The following is an 11,801-nucleotide window of genomic DNA, read 5'->3' on the forward strand; positions in this document are numbered from 1 at the left end:
CGTATATCGAGGTGAGTTTTGCCTCTCTGTACCCGTGGGTTGAAGGCACCAATGTCGCTCCACTAGTTTTGGTTACCTGCTAGAGTAGGGTTACCTGTCCGGGTGACTATCTCACCTATGAGTATATACGATCATGCATTTCTTGGGTTTTTGATATTTAGTATGCAACTATGCTATAGTGATCTAGTAGATCTGTGTTATGGTATTAAGTATGCTGCTATGTTGTAGTGATCTGTAAGATTTGTGTTCTGGTATCGAGTATGCTGCTTTGCTATAACAATCTGTAGAACTATACGTTATTTGTGCTTTTTGGTTATCACCTATAGAGTGCCCTGAGGGACTGTATGTGGTCATGTGGGATAACATGCCTGTTCCTCGTTTGGTTGTGGCTCTAAAGTAGGGTCACCTGTTCGGGTGGCTATCTCATCTCTGGTTACTTAGGGTTACACATTCTATAGAGGTTAGTTGGTGGCAAGAATGTATGTTGTGAGAGGTCTAGTAGGTAGTGGTGAGTTCTCTTACTATATCAATGGGTCAAAGTCACAAATGTATACCCATCATATGACAGATAGGATGGATACTTTTAATGTGTTTGTCTATTTGTGTGAAAACCTTGGGGAAAGCCCATGACACTTGGATATCAGACCACGGGGGGAGCCCATGACAATCCAGGTAAAGACCATAGGGGAGCCCATGACACTTAGATATCAGACCAGGGGGAGCCCGTGACATTCCAGGTTAAGACCAGGAGGAGCCTTGGGCACTTAAGTCCATAAGGGTAGCCCATAACAACTATATTTGTTCATGGTACTATGTGGTTGTATGTAGTGTGATATTTTGTGAAACTCGCTAAGCTTTATGCTTACGCAGTTGTTTATGGTTTCAAGTATCATCGGTTATTGCTGGAAGGCGAATACAGGACTGTACATGCTCATCAACAACATTGATGATTCTACATTTCTCCAATACTCTGATTTTAATAAATGTAATTCCGAATGAATGGTTTCTTAATTAATGGATTTAATAAATTGAGAAGTTTTACCTTAATAAAGATGAAAATTTTTGGTTGTGAAATTGGGACGTTACAATGCATTTCCAAAATAGGTCTAGATTCCAACTTAGGTAAAATGAAGCAATGTCACTAAAAGTCTCATGCATGGAACTCAAAATAGCATTAAACTCTAGATCTAAAACATATGATAGCAAGGGGACCTTAATAATCCATAAAGTTGTCAACTTTAAGGACGTTGTGCATTCTACTCCACCCAACATGAAGAAATAAGAACAAAAACCTAGAGCTAGCATGCTTGAAAGAGAAAGGTAGAAGTTTGACAACTTACAAAAGTCGAGTAACAACTCAAGATGATAGAAAGAAGTTTGTATGCTCCAAACAATACACCAATGAAGTCTTCTTCTTCAAGAAAGAGCTAAAAGCCACCCACAAAGGCCCAAATGAGCTCAAAAGCTTCAAAGGAGATTAAGGTTACGAACTCAGAGGTTTAACAGTGATGGAGGCTGAGGGTGGGCAACCCTAGGCCCCCATCTTTCCTTTAAATACCCGAGAATTAGGGTTTCTCATTAAACAACTGTCACGTCGTGATATAGACTTGCCACGCCGTGACGGTCTTTTAAAACCCGCAATACAACGACCATAGCCACGTCGTAGAATGCTTTCACCACGACGTGGTGTGCCCAAAATACGTGTGTGTGTGTGTGTGTGTGTGTATATATATATATATATATATATATATATATATATATATATATAATTAAAGTATCTTCAAGAATCCAGATGTTATATCGGGTTTAATATATTTCTGTCGTTTCCAAATAAATAAATAAATAGTAGAGAAACATTTTAAGAGCTTTTTCAAATAATAAAAAGTTTTAAAAAATTTCCATAAAAAATGTTCTTAAACAAATATAAAAAAATCTATATATTTGATTTATTATATTAAGTTTAAGAAGTTATCAATGTTTCCAATAACAAAAAAGAACATTAAATAAGATTTATAGAATGATGATTATACTAAAGTTTAATCTACTAGCTATTTCATTTTAATTTTCGAGTTTTTACGAATATATAATTCTTAAACGAAAGATTTGAAAATTTGAAATATTTTATATATTATAAAGTCCATGAAAATAATCTAATCAATGAAAATGACAAATTTCCGAAATGGTTTCAAAGGGGGTTACAAACCACAAGAAAGCAAAGAAAGTCAATTCCCGAACCATTATCCTTGCTGTTGACTGCTTAGTCCCAAAACCCTAAAAAGGTCACCCAAGGAACTTATCTGGTGCGCTCTTGACTACCCTCGTTACCATGCACCTTCTTCCCCCCACCACCTTCCATTGATTGATATTGCAGACCCTCTCTACCTACCAACCACCTCTCTTCATTACACTCTGACGCTCTTCAGAACCACCATAATGTCATGCAACTTAAAAGACATTTTTACCCTTTTAATTAACCCTACCCTACTTGAATACACAAACCACACTCATGCATGTTTTTTTTTTACTCAAAAATAAGAAAAAAAATCATAAGAGTCTACTTTTTTGGTTAACTCAGAGTTTAATTAACCTTTGAAGTTGGGCTCAGATCCACTTTCTTGATTGTTCTTGTTGGTGGCTCGTCAAAACCACCAATATTGTCTCCATCATCGGTACTGCCACTGTTGCCACCACCAGCGATGTTACCGTTACCGGTGGCCACCCCACCAAGGGCGGCGATGATTTGTTGCACTGTACTTTGTATGTGGTTGTTTACTGTGTTGGCGCTCGAGAGGCTGAGTTTTGCTGTGGGTATGGCGTTGGCCAGCACTTGTAGTCCGACAGTCAACAGGCAGCCTCCTCCGGATTCAGTTGAGTTACCGGTGGTGGTTGTGGTGGAGGTGACGTTGTCATTAGGGTTTTGTCCTGCTGGAACAATCACAAATCCTAGAGGGAGAAGCGGGATGCACGATGGATCTTCACCACTCATGGTATGCTGGATTGCATCCACATCAACAACGGAGTATACCACAAGACTACCAGAATCATCAGTGCAGCTCTCCTGAAGCACAAGCTCAACATTCTGCGATGAGTTGCTAGCCACCTGTTCCCAAAACATACCACGTCATTCTTTTATTACAAAATAGTAAAAACCTGAGTAATTTTTTCGGTCTTTCTATTAACAATTCCAATCATTCATTAGGTTTTCGAAGAACCATAAACTTACATTGAGACGCAGGAGAGAGATAGAGTTGCCAGGATGAGAGCCATTTGCAATGTGAGCCACCTCTTGTAACGGAATCCCATTTGAAAGCACATCAAGCTGTTTATATATATAAACCAACATATTACAACACAAACCGAAGCGTGTTAATCTCAATTAAAACTTGATGTATATAAATTTATGAACCTGAGATCTCCGGCGTTCATCCCTCAAAAGATCAAAAACTTGATAGTGAGGATGAGGAAGCCAAGTTGTTGAAACCGCAGTCAGAATCAAGCCATTGGGCTGACCAGGTTCAGTGACTTTTCTAGTTGTTATTCTGACTGTATCCTCCACTGAATCCGAAAGTGCTGTCCAAGATTGCCCACACGAGCCAGTAATGTTAAGACAAAACATCCTTACCATTCTCTGAGCCAAATTCATCAAATTCTTTCTTGCTTCCGGGGATGATATCGCTATAAACATACAACCATATAGTCATACACCATTAAATAATAACTTCCGTTATATAATATATTATTATTTTTAGCTTTTTACCTCCAATATCAGATATATTTCGGGCCATAAGGCTTGCGAGCCTCTCACATTGGCGTTGTAAAACAGCCAGCCATCTTCGTGCTCCAAATGCCATCCCACTGCTAACATAATCAGTGAAGATCCCATGAACAGGTTCATCCTCGGCCTCAGCATGCTCAATCCATGTAACCTGAATCAATAAAAGAAAAAAGTTCATATTCAAGTATTGATATTTTTAACATCAAGAAATTCGGTATATAATATATATGGATTTCTCACACTTGAATAGCCATTAGGCATGTCTTGGATGATGCAACCCGAAGGGCGACGTTTGTATCTAGTAAGGGAGGCTTGATAAGTCTCGTGAAAGCTGTCTAGTGGGAAATCAACGATTGCCCAACTTCCATCATCGCTATTTTGTGCACAATAACGAAGGAAATGAATTTCCCTTGTTGGTACAAGTGGTGATAGCATTTGCAGCTCCGCATACATCTGTTCGTAAGAAATTATGTAATTCATCCAAACTTCATTTTGATTAGAAAAAAAAGTACATAACGATATATATATCGTTATAGTCATATATATACACACACACGCACCAGTTGCAAGGAACCGTTTGCATTTCCGTTAACACCGGAAGTGACCACTTGAAGTGTTTTTGCACGGGAGATGATTGAGGGAAACAACTCCATCCATTTATCCTACAATACGTGAAAGAAGGAATGATTAAAAACAAACATAATATCTATTTTCGATGGAACTCAAAAAAAAAAATCTAGCATTTAATAAAATTAACAAACGATATATACCGCATCAAGAAAAGCATCAACCAGGGTGACACTGTTAATGATCACAACCGAGCTAGCGCGAGTGGCTTCATATCTGAACTCATTCGGATCACCTTTCTGGCTAATAAAACATGGAAACATCTTGGCATGTTGATCAAGATTAAGTACTTCTTTGCCAGAATCATTAACTTTGGTCCAAAGTGATTCTCCAAGTCTGCACATCTTAACCACTTCATCCATAAACGATAATGCAAATTGAATTGCAAGAGGTTTTTCGTCTTCCATTATGATTAATCCATTGGCAGCAGCAAAATTGGGACCTTCGGATGCCATTAAGGGATTCATTTGTAACATTTCACTGCAATTTGGCAATGCCTCTTGATCAAATGCTCTGGGATACATATTCATATCCAAGTCGAGATTAGAGTTCATCAATGAAGATAAAGGACCATGTCCTTGTCCTTGTCCTTGTCCTTGCATTGGATCACTCCCACAGAATTGAGTCGCAATAAGGCATACACGATCCAACTGCAAGAAAAGAGTAATTTCATATATACTCAATTACAACAATCTTAACTTTAAACCTTATTCTCGGTGGATTAAGATTAATTAATCAGTGTTGTTATAAACAGCTAGCTTTAATAGGTGGTAGACAATCGAATCACCTTCTAGCTCTTTAATGACAAGATTAAAACATAACTGAGAAAACCTGATTTACAAAAACAAGTGATGAAGAAACATCAAAGTAATTAATCACATTTGATTGTTGTTTCTCTTTTACTTAATGGTCTTAATGGAGAGAAGACTTAATCCAGTAACCTCATATGAGTATCTATTAACTTAATACAAAAAAACAACTTAATTAAAAAAAAAAAAAAAAGTACGTAATTAAAGAATGTTTTCCTAGTCGAGTCCCACCATTTTACAAATTTTCCCTCGTCTATTTTTCTTTCCATGTCCTCGAGTGTAGTGTGATTATTCCAAACAGTACTTAATGGTAAAAAAGAACGAAAGAACATCATTTAGATGTTTAATTCAATGATTAAATGGTAATTAACAGGGATTTCAATTTTTCAAAGCAATGAAGCTGATTAGATCATACCTCTTCTTTAAGCCGGGCGTTTTCCATTCGAAGTTGCTGTTCATCAAAAGATATGGTTGAACCCCCACAATTAGAGCAAACAAGGGCACGTAATGCACTTTGTAGACGACTGTTCTCATTTCTTAAATTGTCATTATCATTTCTAAGAATCGCATTATCCGCTCTGTCTTGTTGTGCCTACACAACAAAATTTTATGTACCTTTAGATTCATAATTAAAGAAAACCCATCTCTTCGAACACATGGCGTACAAGTAATAATACATAATGTACAAGAAGTAGGTCAGGTAATACATACAATATAAATAAAAGCACAAGAATGGAGCCCATGAAGTGACGATTCAAAAAAATATTGGTGTAGGATCAAATAGTGAGAGAAGTAAGTTGATAAAACCCTAACCCTAAATGGATAGAGACTTAAAGAGTGTGCTCCCTTTGTGGGAGGTCATGTTGCTGGAAGTGTAGGGGTTGACTGTACACCCCACCAGCGTATATTAATGGAATGCAGGCTGAAAGCAACCAAATGGCAAATACAGTAAATGCATCTCTACACTCTACAGTCACCATAACGTATGGTTGTGGTTATTGTATAATATACGTATGCTTTCCGACAACTCATCGATATTTAATTTTTTAAGAATTGGTCAAAGGAAAACCGTTAGTGTACATTAATTATTAAAAAACAAACTTATAAAACACAATATCTGTATTATATAAATGGTTAAAAATGCATTAACTTAAACATAGTTATTCCTTAAATCAGTTTACGCAACATAATACATTTCTAAAAGAATATTCAATTATATTTTATTCTATATATAATTATTACATTTGACAATGTAATCGGGAACTAGCTAATGGCATGGCACCGATTAGATATTTATTTTTTGCACTAATGCTTGACCATTTTTAACAATTTAATTATGTAACGATGTTTTTTTTTTAATATATGCAATTGTATTAATTTTAGGCTTTTTACAAGTTTATGAAAGTGACACAAATTATTCAATCATATTTCAACCGTTCAAATATTGCATCTTTAATTTGTTCTTAAATAATTGAAAATACATATATCTACATTGAAATTATGGTTAATTAATTCTATATTTTTATGAAAATTTAATACATCACTTTCCATGACCATAAATTGAAGATATCTTATGGTTTGGAGAATTATTTATGACCTTGATTTATTTGCCTTTAATGCTATTGCACTTTAAAATATTATAAAACACAAGACATATATATTTGCTCTTTATTAATTGTGTTTTCATGTACAGACACACTCATTCATAATATATATATATATATATATATATATTCTGTAAATTTCTTTAAAAAATAGACACAATCTCATTTTGTTTAGTTTTGTTATGGAATAAAAATCAGAACAACTTTTACTTATTACACAAAATAATGTTAAAAAAATAATAGAATTTGAAAACAAAAAGACAAAATAATATGGTTTTGTTTTTTATCAAGAAATTAAATCAAAACGCCTTCAATGGTATTTGGACCAAAACAATTTTATCTTTTCCTAAACATACGCTCGTAACTTGTACAGTACAAACACGTATAAAAGAGTCAAAACTCAAAACACGTCTCCTTGAAATTTGTGCTGGGTGTGTGTACGTTTCACAGTTGGCATTAAATTTTAGGTTTAGCCAAGAAAATGAGAGCACGTACACCCCCAGATCAATGAGTAGGGGAATGGATAAATGCTAACATGCGCACCTTCATTTGGGTACGCCGATTTTGGAACCAGAATTTGACTTGGCGTGGTTTAAGCCCAAGTTCTTGGCTTAATCGCATCCTTCTCTTATCGTCTGGATGTGGGCATTCCTTAAACAATCTGTCCAAACACAAAGTCAAACCTTTAAAAATATTAATTCAAATAATATATAAATACTCCTCAAAAGAATGATACATATACATTTATATATCACCAAATGTTATATGTATGTAGTGATGAAGAAGGCAAAGAGAGATATATAGATTTTATATTTACTCACGCTTCCATTTCTTGAATCTGGTGAGCGGTGTGTCTGTGATAGCGTTTTTTCTTTGCAGGGGGTTGTTGGTCGGTGTCTTGTTCGTTTCCTGACACTCCTCCTTCGATTTGTTCGCTGCCCGACCCGCTTTCCATCTCCTCTTTTCCTGATCTCACCATGCTTTCCATCTCCTCTTTCTGCAAATCAAACCATATATCAAAACTTAACATCTCACAATATAAATGTATGAGAATGAGATAACGGAAAGAGAGTGGGAAGGAAAGCTTACTGGGATGACGGAAGAAAAATCTGTGAAAGGCATGAAGTTGAAGTTAGGAAAGATGGATTCAGATGAAATCCCACTTCCACCACCCATGCTTGACATCACTTGACAATCTCCGAACATCTTTCCTATATATATAATCCCAAAATCAAAACATCAAAACCAAAGGGAATTCATCACTTCAAAAAATGTAATAAAATCATCATTCAGCTACATGCAAGAAAAGATATCATACCCAAAAACCCAAAAAAAGACTCAACGGCTTAAACTTGGTTATAGATTCAAAACCACGACAGAAACGCACAGAGACATACAAAATATTACACCACTCAAAAAAAAGTCTGACGCCATGAAAAATCCATGAAATTAAAGTCAAAACAATTCTTTTACATTTACACACACGACACAGACATAGAGAGAGAGGGGGGAGATGAAAACGAGTTTAGAGAGAGAAAGCAATGAAGTTACCAGTGTCGGTGTAATTTCTGATATGAACTCCTTCTCTTTGTTACAAAGTGATATAAAATTTCTTCTAGTCGTGGGGAGTTGGGTTGGTAAATGAGAGCGAGACCATAAATACTCAGTAGGTTTTGGAGAGAAGAAACCGATTGACTACTCTTGACCTAGTTGGCTGTTTCGTAAACGTGGCACAATCCCATTTGCCGATGCATCCGTTTCTAAGTTGAAAATCAGCCAAAAGAGTTGGACAAAAACTCTCTCTCTCTCTCTCTCTCTCTCTCTCTCTCTCTCTCTCTCTCTCTCTCTCTCTCTCTCTCTCTCTCTCTCTCTCTCTCTCTCTCTCTCTCTCTCTCTCTCTCTCTCTCTCTCTCTCTCTCTCTCTCTATATATATATATATATATATATATATATATATATATATATATATATATATATATATATATAATATAGGCTTAAGTTATTTTATTTAAAATAATTATTGTGTTATTATATGTATAAGTATGAACCAATCATTTTATTTATTTTAAAAAAGTTATTAATATATATTATTTAATTAACTATAATTGAAAAATACCATCTAGTTTAACTAGAAGGGTATTTTAGTCAGTTAACATAGATTTAAAAAATCAAATTTACATATTTTAAGGGATCAAAAATTCTTTTAATTTTAAAAATTTGTATTACAAATTGTAAAGTTTTTAATTCGGACATTCTGACATAATATGTTTGAGTATGTTCAAAAATAATAAAATTTCTTGTAGAATAACAAAATTCTTGAACCATCAATTGAAGAATTAAAACAAAAATTACATTAATTCTTATAGAATATATGTAACAATTACTAAAAATTACATTTATTTTTAAAGAATAAAACTAAAAAAACTTTTAAATCTGGAAAAAAAAAACATCAAAATATAATAAAAACACTAATACATTCTAAAAGAATAATATTGCTAAGAGGCGTCGTTCAAATTTCGTGGTCTGTTCTTTAAGCATTAACTTCTATAGAAACAAATAGAATGAATAAATTAGTGAAAAATATCCATACTCCATTCCAATGTAATTGGAATTCGTGATTCTATGCTGATAGAATTAGAATTCATTTACCAATAATTATATTAATTCGGGAAATTCTAACAGATTATGTTCATGATTATCATAAAAAAAACATTCTTTTCTGATATAATGTTATAAACGAATAAATACCATTCAGTTGAAGCATTTTAGCAAGCACTTGGTATGCATGAAAACAACTTTCAATTCAGTTGAAGCATTCATCTGTCAAATAGGCAACCAAAACAACCATGATTTTGTTGGAATAGTGTCTAAGGCTGCAACTATATTTGGTGAGTATTTGACCCGATTGAGCATGGTCCTTTTAGCTTGCCTTCACAATAGCAACTTGATAGGATGATTTATAATGAGAAAAGAAATATTATTAATATATTATGAGAATAATATAAGGAATAATAATATTGTTATTTGAGTAATATAAGTCAGAAATTAATTAGGAATTAATTTGGTGACTTAAAGAGATTAATTGAATAAAGGGGCATAAACTGTCAATTGTGTGATAGTTGTATTTTGAGCAGTGACTCCTTAGGGATAAGGGGTGGACGGATTTTAGGGTTTGGATAAGCCTAAAAATCGTCCAAAGGCTTATCATAAGGGGATTGGATTGCTTAGAGCCTAAGTTATCCAATTAGGGTTTTAAGGGTGAAATCCTAGGATGCTCACTAGTATAAATACACCCATAAGGTTAAGAAAATCGGCACCCTTGGTATTGGAGAAACCCTGGCCGACTTTTCTCACCCTTCCATCTCTCTTAAATCATCCTCTTGCTAGTTGGTATTTGTAAGCCATTAGAGGAGTGACATTTGTGACTCTAAGCTCCAAGGACAAGAAGATTCAAGTAAGTAATTCAAGGTATTCTTTTAGATCTGATTTATTATGTTATTATACTAGATCTATCAATCAAAGTCTTGGATGTGTTGCATGTTCAATTAGAGAAACCTAGATCCAAGCATTAGGGTTTGTATGTGCACATAGGAATGTTCTTATGGCTAAAACCCATCAGTGGTATCAGAGCCTTGATTGGTTTCTATTGAATTGATGCATTGGTTGCTTGATTGTTGATTGCAAAATTTGAATTTTGTCAATCTGCCTAATGAACTCAGCGAGTCCCATAGTGGACTCGGCGAGTAGGCCTCGACTCGACGAGTCCATTGTGGTACTTGACGAGTCCGAGCGTCAGGAGGAGCTAATTAAGGGATTTCTTGCTGTTTATCTTAAGGAAACTTGCCTTTATCTTAATGGGTCAATATAAATCCGATTTTATCATATATATTAGTATATACTTGACCTAATTCAAGATAATTACCAATTAATTGAATAATAATTTCCTTATGTGATAATTGATTAATTATTTTAATTAAATTGATAAATTGTTTTGCAAGAAACATCAAATATGGATAATTATGAAAATATATGGTTAATTTAAATTATTTGTTATTTGATCCCTTGTGTTTTGAGAAGTTTAAAACTAACCCTTAAATTTTGAAATTTAGTTTTGTGATTAAAAGTTTAATTTGGAAAATTTAAATTTCAAACCCTAGAATTTTACAAGTTTAAAATTCAACCCTATACTCTATATGATTACAAGCTTAATATATATATGTATAATTAAAATGCTAGTCTTATCGTTAGTAGGCCTCATTCACAAAGCCGGTCTATAAGGTATAAGGTTGCTACCTATAAAACGACGCTTAATGGGTGTACACTCACAACCACCGCTTGCTTGATCGGTGGAGGGTCGTTAGCCGAACGGGTAGAATAGGGCAACTCAATCTCCTCGTTAAAAGTATAATATTAAATACAAAGTAACTACATCTTTTTCAAAAATTCCTAATCCTAGTTACTTTAGGAAAAGTGAATTGATGTAATCCCATGAAATTACACTTTGCACCCTTGCTAAGAAGTTAGTGGAGCGTGTGTGGTTTACCGGCACACTAATTGGTTCTAAGCATAGGTGGCAAAGGGTGATTCATTGTTTATCATAGTTCGGTGGAGCGTGTGTGGGTTACCGGCACATCGAATAGGTGATCGTTACAATGAAGGAACTGTGTAGATTTGCATGGTTATTCACACCCACTTTGTGATCCTCGGCATCCCAGTCACAAACGAGAGGGGCATATCGAGATTTAAACATGCCATTGAAAAGTTCAATGAATCTCATCGAAACCTAGGAATTCTCAATGCGTTTAAAACTTATAGGTAATGTTTTCATGGTGGAGAATTAGTGGATCGTCATTCACTTACCTTCAAATTGTTTGCATGTTGGATTACGGCATCCCTTTTCTAATATGTAAATAATGTTGTTGAATCCTAGCCCTAATTTTTCTTATTGGGTGATAATTAGGGATTCAAATCAATATTTGTCCTTT

The 11,801-nt window shown here is 34.7% G+C and overlaps 1 protein-coding gene across 2 annotated transcripts; it reads right to left on the minus strand.

Moving 5' to 3' along the window:
• Positions 1-2,102: 2,102 nt before the first annotated feature.
• Positions 2,103-8,499, minus strand: LOC145034623 (homeobox-leucine zipper protein HDG5-like). 2 transcript variants are annotated; one of them, XM_078983082.1, is made up of 12 exons: positions 8,367-8,499; positions 7,905-8,026; positions 7,637-7,812; positions 7,359-7,476; positions 5,627-5,803; positions 4,546-5,052; positions 4,336-4,437; positions 4,016-4,228; positions 3,758-3,926; positions 3,407-3,675; positions 3,224-3,319; positions 2,103-3,100 (listed from the first exon to the last, which is right to left on the minus strand). In XM_078983082.1, the coding sequence occupies exons 2-12, from the start codon at positions 8,019-8,021 to the stop codon at positions 2,579-2,581; spliced, it is 2,466 nt and encodes an 821-aa protein (XP_078839208.1). In that variant the 5' UTR covers positions 8,022-8,026; positions 8,367-8,499; the 3' UTR covers positions 2,103-2,578. The 2 variants fall into 2 exon arrangements, with proteins under 2 accessions (XP_078839208.1, XP_078839209.1); XM_078983083.1 differs by lacking the exon at positions 8,367-8,499 and adding an exon at positions 8,134-8,324.
• Between the last annotated feature and the right edge of the window lie 3,302 nt (positions 8,500-11,801).

The sequence above is a fragment of the Lactuca saligna genome, chromosome 3 (assembly GCF_052625555.1).
Source record: "Lactuca saligna cultivar CGN05327 chromosome 3, ASM5262555v1, whole genome shotgun sequence".
NCBI lineage: Eukaryota > Viridiplantae > Streptophyta > Magnoliopsida > Asterales > Asteraceae > Lactuca > Lactuca saligna.

What these genes read in the sequence shown, in the direction of transcription:
- LOC145034623 (XM_078983082.1), bottom strand. Translation starts at nt 8,021, where the DNA reads ATGTTCGGAGATTGTCAAGTGATGTCAAGCATGGGTGGTGGAAGTGGG. An exon ending in ATTTTTCTTCCGTCATCCCA is followed by an intron (nt 7,813 to 7,904) that starts GTAAGCTTTCCT and finishes TTTGATTTGCAG; the next exon opens with AAAGAGGAGATGGAAAGCAT. An exon ending in CAGATTCAAGAAATGGAAGC is followed by an intron (nt 7,477 to 7,636) that starts GTGAGTAAATAT and finishes GTGTTTGGACAG; the next exon opens with ATTGTTTAAGGAATGCCCAC.